The 18,598-nt window shown below is 36.7% G+C and overlaps 1 protein-coding gene across 2 annotated transcripts in view; it reads right to left on the bottom strand.

Moving 5' to 3' along the window:
* Positions 1–18,598, bottom strand: part of TRPC3 (transient receptor potential cation channel subfamily C member 3) — a 72,848-nt gene that overhangs the window by 20,684 nt on the left and 33,566 nt on the right. Inside the window, exons 4-11 of one of the 2 annotated variants that reach the window (XM_042933926.1) lie at positions 17,496–17,660; positions 14,566–14,782; positions 12,894–13,127; positions 10,335–10,599; positions 7,408–7,603; positions 5,888–6,097; positions 4,520–4,567; positions 2,620–2,703 (exon numbers count right to left, since the gene is read on the bottom strand). In XM_042933926.1, the coding sequence (XP_042789860.1) occupies positions 2,620–2,703; positions 4,520–4,567; positions 5,888–6,097; positions 7,408–7,603; positions 10,335–10,599; positions 12,894–13,127; positions 14,566–14,782; positions 17,496–17,660 (1,419 nt within the window). The remainder of the gene's footprint in view (positions 1–2,619; positions 2,704–4,519; positions 4,568–5,887; positions 6,098–7,407; positions 7,604–10,334; positions 10,600–12,893; positions 13,128–14,565; positions 14,783–17,495; positions 17,661–18,598) is intronic. The other variant, XM_042933927.1, reaches the window with a different exon arrangement.

Here is an 18,598-nt window from a genome sequence, read left to right as displayed (position 1 = left end):
CTGACAAAACCTAATGGGTAAAGTTTTTTTCCTCCATCACAGTTGTAATGATTTAACTAATAAATGTTAGGAGAAAGGGGGAAGTGATAAAAGATAAAATAAACACATTGATTCTCTCATATTTTAGAGCTGGAGGATCAAAAGATAAAACTTGAAACTTGTAAATCAAGTAACAGAGACAGAAATATATGTAAAGACATAAAGATAAGCACCAAGACAAATAACATAATCATCTCAGCAGAGACTGACAATTCTCTTCCCTGTTTTTTTTTTTTTTTTTTAGCTTGGCAAATGGCCCCTAGGAATTAAGATATTTCCCAACCTCCCCTGCAGATAAACTGTGCAACTTTAAATAAGTTCCTTATAGGAAAGAGGCATATCTTTCTTTCCTATCACCTTCTAAATGTATTTTGGAATGCATAAATAATAGCCAGATTTCCAATAACTTTCTTGGACCATGAAGCATGTTAGACTGAAAGCCAGTCATGACACAATTATATGCTATAAAAGCCTTGGTCCCTGAACATTGGTAGGTAGCATACCAGTCCTGGGATGACCACCTCTTGACTTCTTGAATAGGTGAGAGGAATAAATTTCTATATATATACTTTACATAGTGGTTGGTATTTGGTGGTTTTGTGAGGTTTGCACCAAACTTAATATCCTAATCAATACAAACAACAGGAGGACGACTTTATAACGATACTGAATACACAAATGAAGATCTGAACAGTTGGAAAGGTATATCATGTTGTTGAAAAGGAAGCCAGACATTATACAGAACTCAATTTTACTTAAAACAATCACAAAAAGAACAGAATATTTTACTACCTACACAAGCTGACTCTAAAGTTCAAACAGAAATAGAAACAAGAAAGAATAGCCAGGATATTATGTAAAATAAGAGTCCTGAAGTAAGGACATATGTATGTGTGTGTCTGTGTCTGTATATTTTATTTAACTTTTGTTATAAACTATAATAATTAAAACAGTGTGGTTCTACAACATATGGAAATCCTAGAAATAAATCTAAGTAGATAAAGAAATTTAGTAAGTGATAAAGGTGACATTTCAAGTCAATAAAAAGATATTTATTCAACACATCCAACTATATAATCATCTGGAAAATGAATAAATTTGGATCTCCACCCCACACATTGCATCAAAATATATTCTATATGGATCATATATTTTCATCTGAAAAGTAAAACCATAAAAGTACTAAAGAAAATATGTGTAAAAAATTTCTCAAGTATTCTTACGTGGGGGAAGATCTTCCTAAACAGGTCAAAAATCTAAAGCGATAGAAAGTTTGTAGAGTTGACGATACAAAAATCATAAAGTTGGGTGAAAATATTAAAAATATATACAAACAGAAAAAAATTCTCAACTTGTATCACAGGCAAAGGACTAATTTTAAAAGAATTCTTAATTCTTCAAATATTTCATAAATGAATTCCTCTTTATAACAAAAAACCCATCAAGAAAAGTAAACATGTGGAATACTAAATATTAAAAGATGGTCAAGTTCATTCATTACAAAGAATGCCAAGGAAGACTACACTGTGATACCATATTCACCCATCTATTTGACAAAGATAAAAAACCTTTGGTAACACGCTGTTAGTGCATGAAGGAGGAAATGGGCTCTTTCACACATTTATCGTTAAGACTATAAATTGGTACAAGTTCCACCAAAATCAGTTTGATAATAGCTAAAATATTAAAATGCCTATATACACTTTAACCAGACAATTCTATATGGTTGTGCATGTTTCAAATGTCATATATACGAGGTTACTTACTGCAGTGTTGCTTATAATAGCTAAATATTGGCAATATCCTCTATTTCTATCGATAGAAGACTGATATATTAAATGTAAATATAACCATATAAATGGAATATAATGTAGCCATTAAAAAGTAAGACTTTGACAATCAGTGTGCCAAGCAATTTGCAGGATTTGCTGCTTCCAAGACGAGTGTACAAAGAGCACTGTGCCCATTAAGTGACATAACCATACATTACAAATTCCTGGATCTTCATTCTTGTGATCTTGTGATCTCTAGATTTCATCAGAAATCTACAGATTTGTTAGTCAAAATGATCAACCAGATGGAAAAGAAAAGCTACAACCTCATCTAAGTTGGAAAATAGTATTCAAATGTCACATCTAATGTCAAAATGCAAAAGATATTTTAAAGTAGCACTAATGGAACAGTATAGCCTAAGAATCCATTGGAAAAATGGATTACCTAGAGAAATGTTATCAGGTTTCCATACTGTGAAAGCATTATCTTCCTAATATACCATATCTCCCACTGCTTCCCCAGCTCAAGGTATTTGAGGATGTTCTTTGGAAGGTGTGGCAACACTTTGCTTTTAATATCACAAAGGAACTCTTCTTCCTCAACCAAAAAAATGAAGGATGTGGGACTCTGATTTCTAAAGTCCCCTCCTACTAACATACTATTTTTTCCCTGTTCTGTTCTATCCTCATAGTATATCCGAAGAATATAATTCTACTCACTACACACACACACACACACACACACACACACACACACACACACAAGGAATTACATACGGATAAAAAGATATGTCTACTGAATGCTTACCTGATAACGTGTTGGCTGGTTGAGAATGCTGTTAAAACTGTGTGATTCAAAAACTCTTGAGTTAGACTGAGTGAAGAGGTTTAACTAGGAAAAAATACAATTAACCTAGTAAATTAGAATACATTCATTTGTAAGTCAAAAATATAATCTATATTCTCATTGATAACATTTCTGGAGTCAACATTTCCAAGGAAAACTTTGTGGAAGTGGAGTTTTATCAGTGATTTAATAGATTTTCAAAGGTAAAAATGAATGCAGCAACATAACTCACATTTATCAAAATGTTTATAATGTGCACTGCAACAGAACTGCTTAACTGAAAACATTTTTAAAAGTTGGCTCATACTAAATGTAATTGTCCCTGAGGACTTGTGTGCTTAATCAAAATGTATTCACAGCATCTAGAAGGTAAGGATGCATAGAAGGAACTGTCTGCTCCTGAGCCTGTATTCCTCTCCTACACTCGAACAGGAACACACTACAAGTTCAAATGGTATCATTTGGTATTTTGTAACACTGAAATATGAGCCAAAATAACATGTATTTCTAGGTATCTTCGCCTTATACTGAGCGAGATTCATAACTTTCAAGATAATTGGGCTTAAAGAAATTTTTTTTCTTGCTCTCTCTTTAGAGTTTAACTTTAGAGTGGGTAGAAAGAGACAGTAAGAGAAGCACACTGTTACTAGCTACTTTTTATGTATGTGAGCAGGGCCTGCCTCTTTCTTTTGGGCAAGCTGCTACCAATACAGTATGATTCAAAGGCAGGACCACCTATGCGAAAATATGTATTCACCCCACCACCTGACTTCCATGATCATTACTCAGGATCCTATGTGTGGGATGCTAAGAGGAGGTGGCACAATCTTGCCAACAGAAAACCTTAGCTAATAAAATTAATTCTTCTATTTGCCACTAGAGGTCAGTATCTGATTGTTGACTGAGGTTAGTTTTACAGGTTAGCGCGTAAGATTTCTTGAGGTTCCTTCCTCTCTTCTAAAAAGAGAAAAACAGAGACATATAATTTCTCCAAATTTTTACCAAATTCAGTATGCAGAGAGTATTTATTAATATTTATAATACAAATAATATTAAAGAGATTTAAACATCTCCACGCACAATTTAAAAAATAAAATTAAAATGGCAGTTTTTAACTAGATATGGGGAGATTGGGAAGCCATGGCTCATGGCTTCTGAGAGATCAGTGCTCAACTTTTTTTCTATTTCCAGCCACCTCTCTGAAAAAAGCCGTTCTTCCTACCAATGGTGTAATACAGGCAGAAGAGGACACCATAAATAGAGCACTTCTGCTCCCCTCACATGCATTTGAGCAAGCTGCATTTCCTTTACAGAGGTATAGGTAGCCACAAGACAGACATCTGAATGTGCTCTTCTTCCCCTGACAGTATTTCTCCCCTTCATTATCATACTCTTAAGAATGGAGTCCGTGAAATCAGTTGCCTACAGAAAGAAAACTTTAAGGTGTGAGTGCAAGAGCTGTGAGTTCCCACGCTCTCCAGAGGCTTCCGGTTTTGAATAATAAAGCTTCAGTTAATAAATCCCCAGAGAAACAAAGCACCTTCAAAACAAAGTCAATTTCAGTAGTGGAGGGAGTTGCCCAGGATGGCAATTAGAGCCTGGCCCATTTAAGAGACTAGCCACCCTGTCTCTGAAGGAGCAGCCCATGGGGAGGAAATGGGCCAGTAACCAAGCCATAGCAGTAGGTGCTGGGTATAAGGCAGCCATGTGCAGTAGAAAGAGCGAGGCATCTGATGCTGGAAAACTTGGATTTCACACCTACTCCACACAGGCCAGCTAGCTCCCCTGACCTTGTGTAAGTACGCTACTTTAATGGTTTCAGTTGTCTTATCTATAAAATGGGAATAATAATAATACCTACCTCACAGTGTTGCATGAGGTTCAAATGTACAGCAAAGCACTTTGTAAACTGTGAATGAGGAAGGGCACTGATATTTGTTGAGGCTGGAACTTTGTACATCTCATATCATCCTTACATTAATCCTACCAAGTTTTCTCTCTTTCAGATGAGACAACTAAGGCTCAGAGTGATGAAATGACTTATCCATGTTACTTGAAAATAAGCCATAAGCACCAGAATACAAATCCTGGTCTGACATGGAGGCTCTATTCTTTACATTGTACTCCTTCTCGCTATGTACATATGAGGTACTATTTGAAATCATAGGATGACACAGCCAAACCAATGCCTTGGAACATAATAGCCTTAAGAGCCCATGTCCAAGTCAAATTTAAAAAGGTTTAAAAGGCCACCTTCCTAAGGAATAAGATGCCAGGGTACTACAAATCTTGGAAATACACATTTTTTTAAAGAAAGAAATTAAATTGCAATAATCTAGTCTTTTTTCTCAACTTCAACTGACAAAACTTATCCACCTCTGCTCAGAAAGGTCTGTACTTTACAGAGTAACATTGCTATCTTGTGGGCTCCCAAGGTATGACAAGAACAGATCATTTTCACAACTTTAGGCAAAAATTAGTTACTAGTATAAGTAACTCCACACATTTATTCCTGTTATGTCTTGCTCCCTTATTATCTGAGGTCTGCTCATCTCCTCCTGTGTCCTATACCAATTCTATCTCTGCAAATTAAATTCATGATAATAACGTATTGTCATAAAACTCATCTTTGTTAAAATCAAAGTATGACTCAAACTAAAATCAAAGTATGACTTACCCAGGAAAACTTTGGGACAAACCATTCTTATTTGTAAAAATGGTATTTATGAAATATCAAATGGAATATTTGAGGATGCTCTTAGGCCTGTGTTGATTTTATGATATTAAAGAAAAAGGTTACCTAGCTCGATAAAGAGTTTCTACAAATAAGAAGAATATGGTGGTGGTAAACTATATATGCAGCCAAGAGGAAAATGTGAAGTTAAAATTCTTTAACTTCAAAATAACAATTGAGAAGGATGGAACACAAAAATACAAAGTGTTTTCTAACAATAACTTTCCTGTTTACTTTTAACAAGTTAAAAAAGTGTTTTTGTTTGTTTTTAATCTGGCACTTTGCATGAAATTCTGACCAGAAGTAACGCATAGACTAAGTGACTTCTTGAAACATTGTGAAGATATTAAGTGTTAGTCTATGAAAGACTATGGAATGGATAGTAACTTTCAACATCTTCTAAGTTCATACATAAAAATTACCGAACAAACATCAAAAGACAAGGAGAAAGACAAAACATTCATTGCAATGTCTTGGTAAGTTTTTGATACGTACCCTGGACTTGGAGTTACCCATTCCCATTTCTATATCCTTCTGTAGCCGGCTCCTTCTGCATTTAGAGAAGTTAATGATCCTCATGACGAAATAAACAAATGACTTTGGACTAGGAACTAGACTGAAGGGTGGAGGTAATGTTTTTCCATCATCAAAATAAGATAGCCAAAGTTTTGAACGGGCAAACTTCCATTCTACGTCACTGTCATCCTGTATCACAAAAATAGAAAAGAAACAATGTGTCATTTTAAAAACTAAATATTCTAGTAATTGATTCCAGTAGGATCATACAATGAACCTAAATTATGCTTTTGAAATAGATAAGTCACTTATATACATTTATCTGCATATAACTTCTATTGGCCTATATAATATTCTTAGTATTGTTGTCATGATACTCATCTTTTTAATTTTTCTCTTCCATATGCCTGTAACACCTGAAATTTAACCAGAGTGTCCCACCCCCCAGCCAAAAACAAAGCAAAAATGCAAGAAAAATTCAGGGTCACGGAAGGATGAAAACATTAACTCCTCCCTTCTTCCCACCTCTGCCAATTCCTCATAATCAATGGTACTTCATCAGTCTTTACCCACCCTCCCTCCCTCCTCATCTAGACCCATCCAAGGCAGGCTATAGATACACCATATTATACTTTAGAGCAAAGGGAAAAGAATAGCACTCAGACGAATTGCACTTTGGATGTCGTGTCTGCCATCTGTCCTCAAATGTCACATAAGGCCCTCGGTGGACTATTCTTGTCTTGTATCTCTTTTTATCCTCAGTAACAGCCCAGAGTGATGGAGAGAAAAATGAAGAGGAGGAAGTTCAAAGGTGGAAGAAGTTGGCTTGTTCATTTCACCCTGCCATTACCACACTCAAGCAGTTATTCAGAGTGCCACAGTTTCCATTTCTGGGGGACCTAACTTCTGCTTTGAGAATCTATGTGTTTTCTAAAACACACACAGAGACTCGGAGGTTTAACAAATAGCAAAATACTAAAGAGATACTGAATACGAACCGGAAGGATGTAGGAAAACATACATACAATGATGAAGGAAGGCACCAAAGCAAGAGCAATCCAAAACATGAAGTAAAATGACTTCTAGAATACTAAAAATTCTGGCTGGATACAGGACATCACTGATGTTTGCCAGACATCTAGTAATTCCTCTACTAGGATCTTTCAGATGGTTGGCCAGCTAACCTAGGAAAGAATAATTTCCCTATAGTCAGTACTTCTTCTAGCCATTAATTTCAAAACTTCTGAAATATACTCTAAGAGGAGGCAGCATGATGGCAAATTCATGGGGACCCCTGCTGTGCTCCTAGAAGACACTAGAGCCTGTGAGACTATCTATCCAGGAGAGAAACACAGAGAAATGTCCAGGCTCCTTCTGCTTAGGTATAAGCCTCTTTATTGACATGAACTGGACATCCACCAAAGGGCACAAAAACAGATGGAGGATATTATTAGAGTGAGATGGCAAGAACAGATACCATGGATAGAAAGCAGGTTTACCTCAATTTCTTGATATGAGCTATTAATCATAGCAATTAACATGTTGAGTAAAACGACCACCATAGTTACATTGTATATTCCATACAGAACGTAGCCAATATTCTCTATGAATTTGTGATCGTATTTGAGCACAACAGAAGTGACTTCAGACAACCCAAATATTGACCAAAACAGTGTCTTGAAACTTTCTTCTACACTGTTGAAAGAATAAGGTACACAGTAAATAAACAGTCTTCAGTATTAAAATCAAAAGAAAAACAAGTTAGGGTTTGAATACTGTAAAGATGTAAAATGCCATCATTAAATATCATCACAACAAACTCTGAGTATAATTATTTTATTATAGTATTTAACAGAAATTGTTCCTTCAGGGGTTTATGATTAGATGTTGCCAATGCCTACCTTTTCTGTAAATTATCTTCAAGTGAAAACTCCCTGAACTCAGCAGGGGAAAGGTAAAGTCATGCCACAATACCCATTCCTTTCTCCTAAAGGATGGAAATTTGGGGTTTGATTTTATAGGTCATTTAGACCTTTAAATCAGGTTTTCTGGAGTAGAACAAGGTCAGGATTAAGATGATATACTCACTTCAAAAAAAATATATACAAACATATTCCCTGCACTGTAGTAGTAGGGAAGAATGAAAACAACCTAAATATCTATCAGTAGGGGAGTTGGTAAATAATTCCATCTATATAATGGATTCCTATGTAGCCACTGGGAAAATGAGACACATCTATCTTCATGTGTTTATATAAAATGGTATCTAACAAGTACTGAAAAATAAGATACAGCAAGTATGAAATAGTCTACAATTTGACTAAAAAGGAGGAGTTTACAAATACTTATATTCTTGTTTATATATAAAATATCTCTGAAAGTATCCAAAAGAAACCATTGCCTCTGTGAACTAAGGAGATATGAGAGATTGGGGCCCAAGGGTAAAGAAGGGGGCATGATTTTCACTGTAGATACCACTCTATGAATTTTTTTGCCACAAGAATATATTACCTAAAAGTTACATTTAACTGCAAATGAATAGGAGGGAACAGATTGCAAGATTCCTGTTCTTTTCATTTATATAATCTACTCCCTGATTCTTCCATAACAGCAAGTAACACTTAGGCCCTCACCTGACTAATCACCTACTTTTATCCTTTAAATGAATTTTGCCAACCGAATTTGGCTGCTTTTGGCATATAACCAAGTTGTATTCACTGATACGTGAACCACAAAAATAATCCTTAAACGATTACACATGTAGAATTCCATTACAAAGGAAGGTTCAAAAGTAAGTCCTTTTTCCAAAAAAAGATTTATGGAAACAGTGCTGGTTTTGATTTGTTGTAACAGATTCTAAACAACAATTCCATAGATTTATAGGTTTTAGCACTAGTTTATTTACTCATGCCATCATTCAACAAATATTGATGGAACACCTATCATGTTCTAGAAATTGTGCCACACCCTTATGAGGCTAAATAGAAAGATTCCTATTTCTATATAGTTGGTGTCTATTACAAAACAGTTCATTGTGTGATTTTATAGCATAGATGGTAGCAGGAGACTGAGAAAAACTATAACCTCTTTGTTCCCACCATTACTTTAACAGTGTCCCCAAATTCTGACTCCTTCCTCTTGCTCTTGTTGCAAACCTTCTCTCCTCTAACTTCAAGAATATCGATTCCTGTGAATACGTATGTGTGGGAGGAGGCAGACAGTAAAACAGGACAGGACACTGGCAGTGCCTGAGCTCTTACCTTGGGCAAGAGTCTTCAAATAAATGACCTTACATAATCCTCACAATAACCCGCTTCAAACCTTATTGTGTTTATTTTAAAAATAAGGGAACGAACGCAGAGGAGTGCTGAGTAACTTAACCAAAGGCCACAGCTAGAAAATAGCAGAGATAATGCATCCATATCCAGGTCTGCCTGATTGCTAGCCTAGAATCCTTCCACTATATCAAGTTGCCATGTGTTCACACAAAACAGTGAAGACAATGTGTTGTAGAAATGAGTTCTTAAAGGCTCACGGGGTGGCACTATGTGTAGGATATCTCCATCCCTCCCCTACTGGGTTCAAACAGAATTTATTTTTTCATTACAATAAAGTGAGTTTCCGTTCTCTTCTACCCCCAAGACTTGCTCTGTATTAACTATGTGAAAAAATCATTTCCAAACAATTTAGATGTCTGGAAGGGCTTGATGTTCTATTTTAGTCTACAGGGAACTTATTGAAGGTCTAGATTCTTTCTAGCTGTGGCATTACAGGATACAAAGGGAGACAGGGAGGGCTAATGATCTCCCTACCTTGAAGGACTACAGTACAAAGGGAGGACCCACATGCAGGGTCAGGGGATCTCACAACTGGATGTCTCTCTGCTGAGGGAACTTAAAGGGACAATGACTAAGGAAGTTTAATCAAGGAAGACTTCACAGGCAAGGTGAGTCTCCGATGTAGAAACAAGTGTGACCACAGGAAGGAAGTGATACTAGTGAGTTGTACAACATTTAGCTGTAATTTCTTCTTACTCAACTCCTTTGTACTGATTAATGATACATTAAAATAAAGGCCAGTGCTTTCTTTTTTGAATAGTAATGACTACAAATTACTGAAACTAAATTTAATGTCATACATAATGTAATAGATGTCCAGTATTAAAAATCTGCTGACCAATTCTCTTAAAATAGTCAGCTTCATCTAGGATTTTTCCAAATTTTGATTCTGTTCTGTGGTCCCTTACTAAACTCAAAGAAATGAGCCTTTAGGGCAATGTAATCATGCATAAGCACTGTTTTTCAATGGATAGTTTTGCTCTTAAAAACATCTTTGTTATGATTATTGAATTTGTGGTGTGTTTGATTCATCTAGATTTGTTAGACATTTTCCTCATCAAACCTTTTTTCGAAGATGTTTTACTTACGTGGTAAAAGCAGCATTTACTTTAGCCCCAAGGTAGTAAGAATAAAGTATGAACATGCCAATCATAAAGGCAAGAAACACCATAATAAAGAGGACCATGAACTTGAATATATCCTTCACAGTCCTTCCAAGAGAGATCTGTAAGGGGCCAAAGCTCTCATTTGCAGGGAGGATATATGCGATCCGAGAGAAACTGAGCACAACAGCAATGGCGTAGAGGCCTTCAGATATGATCTGAGGGTCAGAAGGGAGCCATTTATCTCTGGCTAGAAAAAGAGAGAGAGATATCAGAAATGGGACTTTTTTTCATTGCAATCTACAAAATAAATACCTTAAATAGGATCTATTTTGTAGGAAGGTGGTTTTTATCTCAGTTGAAACTACTCTAGATTTAATTAACTGTCTGGGCATTATTTTTATGTTTAAACCAGAAGCATATGAATTCTACACCCACATGGAGTCTTTTAATCTAATAAACATGATTATGAAGATACTAAACCTGCTCCACATTGAGTAGAAACAGAGTCAAGTGCAAAAGATAAATAAAGAAGTTAAAACCCTTCATTAGACACAGACTGTGTCCAGAATGACAAAACAACGGACTTGACTAATCTGTCTTCTCATATATGGACCAGCTATTTTGTTACCCTGTAGGCTCAGTTGGCACAAAACTTATTTTCCATATTTCATGGAGAAATTAGTTCATCTAACAGTTTATGCAAATAAAATGTTGTATTACAACAAGTGAGAATATCACTGAATCACAGTGGTGCTGTCAGTGTGATATCTGAGCAATATTACTTGTTCCTGTAAGATGTAAGATGCTATTGAGGTGCAAAAATTTTGGATATAGATTCTAAATGAAGACCCCACCACTTTCAAGGTCGTTTAGTAGGTTCAGAGCAGACTGTTGGATACTCATTTCCCTGGAAGTTCAATGAAATAATATGTCGCTAATTTTGTGCAGAGTTACTCCCAGAAGAATGGATACACTGTAGATATTTCCAACAACAAAAATTAATGTTTATTGAATGTTTAATGTGTACTAGACACTGCGCTTTCCAGTGACTCTACGGATTTGATGTTATCATTATCGTTTTTTTAGAGATGCAGAAACCAAGACTTAAGGCTAAATCCTTGATCAAAATCATACACATAGTAAGGAGCGAATCCTGAATTCACTAATTTCCCTCCAGATTATAGTCATTAGATACACATGAATCAACCTAAATAAAGAGGTTACTGAAATAGTCAAGATATATATTACACAAGATACAATTTAAGCTAATTCTTTGATTATAAATGGTAATCATTTGCTCATTTGATCTGGTCTCCTTGGAATTAAAAAATCTTTGCTTGTTGACAACAAGACAATGTGTTTAAATTTCACAATGTGTGAAACATCCATCTTACATTTTGGAGCAGGCGCCCAGCCTTCTTCAGTTATGTTAACATGCCACTAGCACTTATCACAATATAAGCCTTAATTACACTTACAAAAAGTGATTCTTACAATCAGAACTCACTTAAACTCTGTGCCTGAGTTTCCTTATCATTAAAATAAGCGTTAGGCAATACATTTTTTTAAATATTTATTTATTTTGGGGGAGAGCACAAGCAGGAGAGGGGCAGATAGAGGGCAACAGAGGATCTGAAGCAGGCTCTGTGCTGATAGGCTGATAGTGGCAAGCCTAATGTGGAGCTTGAACTCACAAACTGTGAGATCATGACCTGAGCTGAAGTCAGATGCTCAACTGACTGAGCGACCCAGGTGCCCCCAGGCAATATATTTCTAAGGTTCTTTTCAGATTTAAGATTGTGCAACTACATGGAAATTTGCTAATCACACCTTTCCAGCCTGGCCTCAATGGAGGGAAGGCTAACATTGCTTACCATTGGTTTGTGCTGGGCAAGGAAGGCATCAGTATCCTTGCACCCTGAATATCAGCTGGGACCTCCCTGCTCTTCATGATACACAGAAGTTAGGCATGAATTCCCTTCCATATTGTGTTGAGGAGCAGGGTGTCCTCCCCAGTATTTCTGCCTGTTCCCCAGAGCTTACATTCCCATGCCACTTTAGCTCCTACTTCCTGCCTCTGCCAAATTTTCTTCACTCCACCTGTACAGCAGTTTAGTGCCTTTTGTTATTTTATCTCCTCCAAACCATGCACTCAGGTACTCATCTTCCACCCCGAGCAGTTTATCAAGCTATTTTTTCCCCTAATGAAGACAGTTTCATATCCTAAGAATATGTAAGAGTACTTATGTTGTTAGGCTGGAAGATAATTTTCTCTCACTTTGCAACACCTTCATTTTATAGGTTTGAGAACTGAGGCACAGAGAAGTAAGTTACCTCGAACAAAGTTATACACAGCAAGGGAGCTCCGTAGACTTGATATGAATCCAATTTTGTATAGTTCTAAAGCTCATGCTTTCTCCTCTGTTCATACACATTTAACACACATCTCACATTAAACATACTCTTATTGACATTTCCTTCCAAAATGTGGTTCCAGTACCCTTCCTGATGCATAAGAGGACCCTTCAGTTAATAACTTACCATAAGTGAAATACTGTATCTCTGGTGGAAGTGTAACTTCACTGAGGTCACTCTCTTGGACATAACTGTCCACATACTGTTGTGCTTTTGTTGCCTGAAGGAAAGCTAGAAATCTGGCTGTGAAAGCAGCAATGAAGATGGAAAGCATCCCAAAGTCCAGCACATTCCACAACTGCAAAATATATTCTCTAGGTCCTTCCAGCCAGAGCTCCTTACACTCAGACCACATCATTCCTGTCACACATGGAAGGTACAGGTTACATTTTATAGCTTAGACTAGCTTAGAGAAGCTGTTATTTTGTCCACTATCAGTCCCCACCTATAAAAAGCTCCATATATAAGGTACCATATCAGGCACCCTGAGGCCCTGGACAAAGTTAAATGGAGGAAAAATGTTCAAGTAAATAAGAATTAGAATTCGGAGAAACATAATTCTACACGTAGCATCAGAAATGGTGCGCACATGCGCGCACGCGCACACACACACACACACACACACACAGGAATATTACTCGGCCATAAAAACGAATGAGATGTTGGATTTGTAACAACATAGACTTAGAAAGTGTACACTAAGTGAAATAAGTGAGAGAAAGAGAAATACCATATGATTTCACTTACATGTGGAATCTAAAAATCAAATGAACAGCAACAATGAAAAGGCTCTTGGAAAAAAAAAAAAAAAAGGCTCTTGAATACAGAGAACAAAGTGGTGGCTGCCAGAGGGGAAGTAAGTGAAGGGATAGAAGAAATAAAGAGCAGTAGGAGGTACAAAATTTTAGTTATAAAATAAATAAGCCATGGAGATGAAAAATACAGCACAGGGGATGTACTGTAATAACATTGTATGGTGACTACATTTATTGTGCTGAGCACAGAGTAATATGTAGACTTGTTAATTCACTATGTTGTACACATGAAACTAATACAACAGTGTATGCCAACTACACTTTACTAATAAAAATTTTTTAAAAAGAACTTTTGTGAGGTGAGGTAACCAGCATTCTGAAAATGGAAACTCTCCTAAAAAAGACCTCTGAAATGAAAGCCAAAAAAAATTTTTTTTGCAAAAAAATTTTTATTCATCAGCTAATGTCTACTAGATTATCTCACAAGTATTTCAATTAAATATTTGATCATCACAGGTCAGATTTTTAAAATTTACATTTATTCAATAACTGAAGTTAAACATGTGATATATTTATAATTGGGTTCATGTTAGTCGTCAAAATTTTTATTTAGTGGTAAGAGATAACTTTTAGTATTCAAATTATTCAATTATTTTGTTCTACTGCTTATCTTACAATGAGAATGTTGTCACCACATAATGCACAATAACATTTTAAATAAAAAAGGCAATCGGGGCACTTGGGTGGCTCAGTTGGTTAAGCTCCTGACTTCAGCTCAGGTCATGATCTCGTAGTTTGTGAGTTTGAGCCCCGTGTCGGGCTCTGTGCTGACAGCTCAGAGCCTGGAGCCTGCTTCAGATTCTGTGTCTCTCTCCCCCTGCCCCTCCCCTGCTTGTACACACACACACACTCTCTCTCTCTCTCTCTCTCTCTCTCTCTCTCTCTCTCTCTCAAAAATAAACAAACATTAAACAAAAAAAAGGCAATTGTTATATAGACACAATGTTTGGTAGAAATTAAAATACTTAACATAGAAAGCTTACCAAGAACCCAGACCATAATTAGCATCTCAGTCCAAGTGAACTGAGTGGTTTTCACCCTGAAGATCTGCTTGGGATAGTCAATAACAGTGATGTTTGGCAGCGTGGTGATGCCTTCGAACCTGTCTGAGGCATTGAACACAAGCAGGCCCAGGAAGATGATGAAAGAAGCAGCATGTGCCACAAACTTCATGAAAGGGCTTCGCAGAATTTTCCCCAGCTGTAGTACAACAAACAAACAGAAAGAAGACGAAGACGAGACTTTTATTTTGGAAATGTCAGCTTCTACTTACGAAAATTATTATACAGGGTAAAAGAAAAACAGATGAAATGAGAATAACTTCAAAATTCTGCCTCTGTTTGTGAAGAGCTATACATTATGAAAATCACTCCTTTTAGGGAATGCTGCCTCCAAGAATTATTTAAGAAGTCTTTAAGCTTCATTGTTTCTAAATATCCAATTTATCTTGGGGGGTAACACTGCATTCACAGATGCATTTCTGAAAATCACAAGGCATATGTTGGTTATTCTTATTTTTCCACGAAAGACCACACAATCCATGTCTAGGTTTTGAGAGCCTAGGAAAAGAAACTCCAAATTGTAGTGCATATGCTTTATTGCTTTACAATTGAAATGTTATGAATTTAGAGACTCATTCATTATAGTTGAAACATTATGTGTTTGTAGCACATAACAAGGCCTTTGAATATTAAAAACCTTACTACTACAGAAGTAAATTTTAGTTCTCACTTGTAAGTCTTTTGAAATCGACTTGTACTTTGTATGATATGAAAAAGGCAGATAATATTAGAATCAAATAAATATTTTATGTACTATTACCTCAATAAGAAGGAGTTATACAATAATTAAAATCTCTAAGTAGGTTAACTTAATTAAGTCAGCCCTGAGTTTGGAAAATCATATAAATAGTACAAAAGCATGTCTGAAGTTCAGAGCATAATTATTTTAAGGTAACTCCTTTAAAGTCCCATGTGATATAATGTCCTTACAAGCCCCATGTTCTAGTAGAAATGAAAAACAATTCTGCCTGTCCCAAGGGCTTCTGTAGCCCAAGAAAAAGGTACATTTGGTTGATTTATCAAATAAGTTCTCTAGTCTACATACTCAGAACCAACTTTCAAACTCAGTCTGTGACCTTAAAAAGTACCAAGGCTCACATTTAAGAGACGGCAACTTCAAACAAATGTTTTTGCATGTCCAGAACCTTAATTTGATGTCAACAAATAACCGAAGAATGTTAAGCATTTCTGGAGTTGAACATGAATGCAGACAGACAAATGTCATATTTTCCATATTAGACATAGAAAAATAAACACCACATTTACATATTGCTGTGCTGTTCTGCAGCTGCAAAGAGGCACATTTGGGGTAGCTCATCCGTAGCACACAGTGATTTCTTGAGAGTTTCCAAATCTGTTTCTCATAAAGGCTGATCTTTTAAAACTTTAAAGAACACGAAAATAAAGCAGCATGCCTATCGTGAAACTAGGATATACGTGGGGGATTCTTGCTATGTTGTCTTCGGTGGTATGTGGCAGGTATAAATGTGGGCTCCAGAAACAATTCTGTCCTTTCCCCTCTCTGGGGGACACAGAGTTCACTATACTATTAGCTGCACTTTTGTAAGTGAAGAGAAAAAAGGAATGGACTTCCATGTTTTCACTGATTAAGCAGTCCTAAGAGGCAAACACTTAGAAACATCAACTTTCCTATTCGTTTCCCTCAGAAAGGGAAATTATTTGTGTGGGAAATGATTTTTGCTTTGATGCATGCTCTCTTATCACTTACAGATTTTAGTCCTTAGTGCTTATGTATTTGAGGAATCGTAAGGTACTTTTCCATGATACAGAACAAAGGAACTTAGTCAACTCATCAAACCTTATCAAAATGACAAACTTTCTGCCTTAAATTGCATGGGCAGCTCAACAATGAAATGAGATGGATGAATACGTTCACACGTGTATGGTGCCTGCAGAGCAGGACTCACTCTGCCAGGAAGACTATGCAGCCAGAGAGGTGACGGATTTCCAGGATCATTGTAAGTGGCCTTGACTCATTTTTCCTGAAACTGCCTCTGATTTAAACAAAACCAGATCTCAGAATATAAAAGCAGGATTAAAAGGACCTCAAAACGGCTTATTCTCCCTGGCGGTGCCCTTTATTAACCTAATACAGATCCTGTTAGCATGACTAGTATGCCTTCCCATATCCTGTTCAGAGGATCTCTTAGGCACAATTAAACTGAGTCTATACTAGCAAGTTGAGAGAGGGATGAAGATAGTGAACAAAGTGATTCAAGCAAACTAAACATAAACAATCTAAAAAATCCAAAGACCCCAAACCCAAATTCTACTTTTTTTTTTTTTTTAAGAATCTTCTGAAGGAACAAAAGGCAGGGGGCTGGGGGGAACCTGGCATGCACTTTCTTGAATTCTTTAAATTAACACCACTGTTCGTGACTGTGCTTGATACACTGAGCCTCATATCTCTTGACAGGTTCCAATGAGTTGCCTTTCCAGTTCTCAGGTTAACTTCCTTGGCACCACTGCAACAGGACTGTTCTAAACGCAGGCCAACTCAGTTGACGCTCTTGATTTATTAAGCTGTCCACAGAATCAGCAAAAGTGCTACTTCACTCAAGCCGCTTTCCCTCTTGACCACCATGCGGATTTTACCTTAAGAGCCTAAGTATTATATGCCTTCAAATGTGATCTATTCCACAAGTACCAAATCCTTTTTCATCTCTTATTTGAATTGATCCAGTCATTAAAAAGCAGACCTTGTGTCCCTGAGTGCATTAACATTCAGGGTAAAACTGATAAGAGCCTTAAGTAGGAAGCTTTTTCCTTCTTCATCCCCAAAACACACAGCACACCAACCACGGAGGAAATGGATGTAGAAAAACATGTACCCTGCTGCAAGGTGCAATCCAGTAGCCGATGGCAAGAAATGGAAGGCCCAAGGCCACCACCAGCACAACCAGACACTTGATAGCTATGGTCTGTTCCCGCAGGCCTGAGAGGTTCTCATACCAGATTGTCAAGAGCTGCTGCTGGCAGTTGGGGTGAGCCACAAACTGTTGGCAGAAAGAGAGGGGGAGAAAGAGGTAGGTTACTATCATTAGGGATACCTCAACTACTGAATGCATAATCCTAAAGATATTAATGTATACTTTTCCAGAATATAGGCACTAGAGGGTTCTGGTAATATTTTCCTTTACCTTCCCTCCATTTTCCAAAATTGCTTCAGAACTAATAGTACTTAAGTGGAAACAAGAGCACAAAATTGATATCATCCTTAATCACATTTCTTTCTGATTGAAATTCTCCATAATACACAGATTCCTGTCCATAATCTGGGTGACATATGCTTTCCTTTGTGAAAATGTGTCCCATCTTGTTGTCTGCCAGCTTACTTATGTTCAGTTCAAAATGGAAAAGAATTGGCTTATATTAGACTATAGCTAAAAAAAGAAATGTGTTAAGTTTCATAAGTAATTCCTAAAGTGCTACATGTATGAAAAATATACATACATATACGTATGTACTATCACTGCAAACTGCAAAGATCTGCAAAAAGCCAATGAATCTGCAAGAATTCTGCTTGGTTCGCACTTACACTGCCTCCAGGCACTGGCAGCAAATGTCCCTTCCTTTCTATTTCAGTAATCTGTCCTCTTTTTATTGCTGCCTCTATCACAGGTTAAAAAAAAAATTATCTCCAACAGTTCTTTTGTAACTACAATTGTAACCAGGAAAACTGAGCACATTATACTTACTTCAGCCCTGCCATTTTATTCTATTTTGTTGCCATCTGACTTTGCTAAATCATCTGCCAGCATCTATTCTGATGGACTGGGATTTTGCTAAAGTCCTGTCCTTGTTCAGGTAGCAAAATGTATTTGTAGTCAGGCTCATGTAAAAAAGGTCCCTACCCTAACAGGTGCCCATTTGTGGCTGGATATGCCTGTCTTTGAATGGCCAGGTGCACTTTGCCCAAGCTTGGAGATTATTC

This window comes from Panthera leo, chromosome B1, assembly GCF_018350215.1.
Source record: "Panthera leo isolate Ple1 chromosome B1, P.leo_Ple1_pat1.1, whole genome shotgun sequence".
NCBI classification, from domain to species: Eukaryota; Metazoa; Chordata; class Mammalia; order Carnivora; family Felidae; genus Panthera; species Panthera leo.
This window is presented reverse-complemented; position numbering and strand designations above follow the sequence as displayed.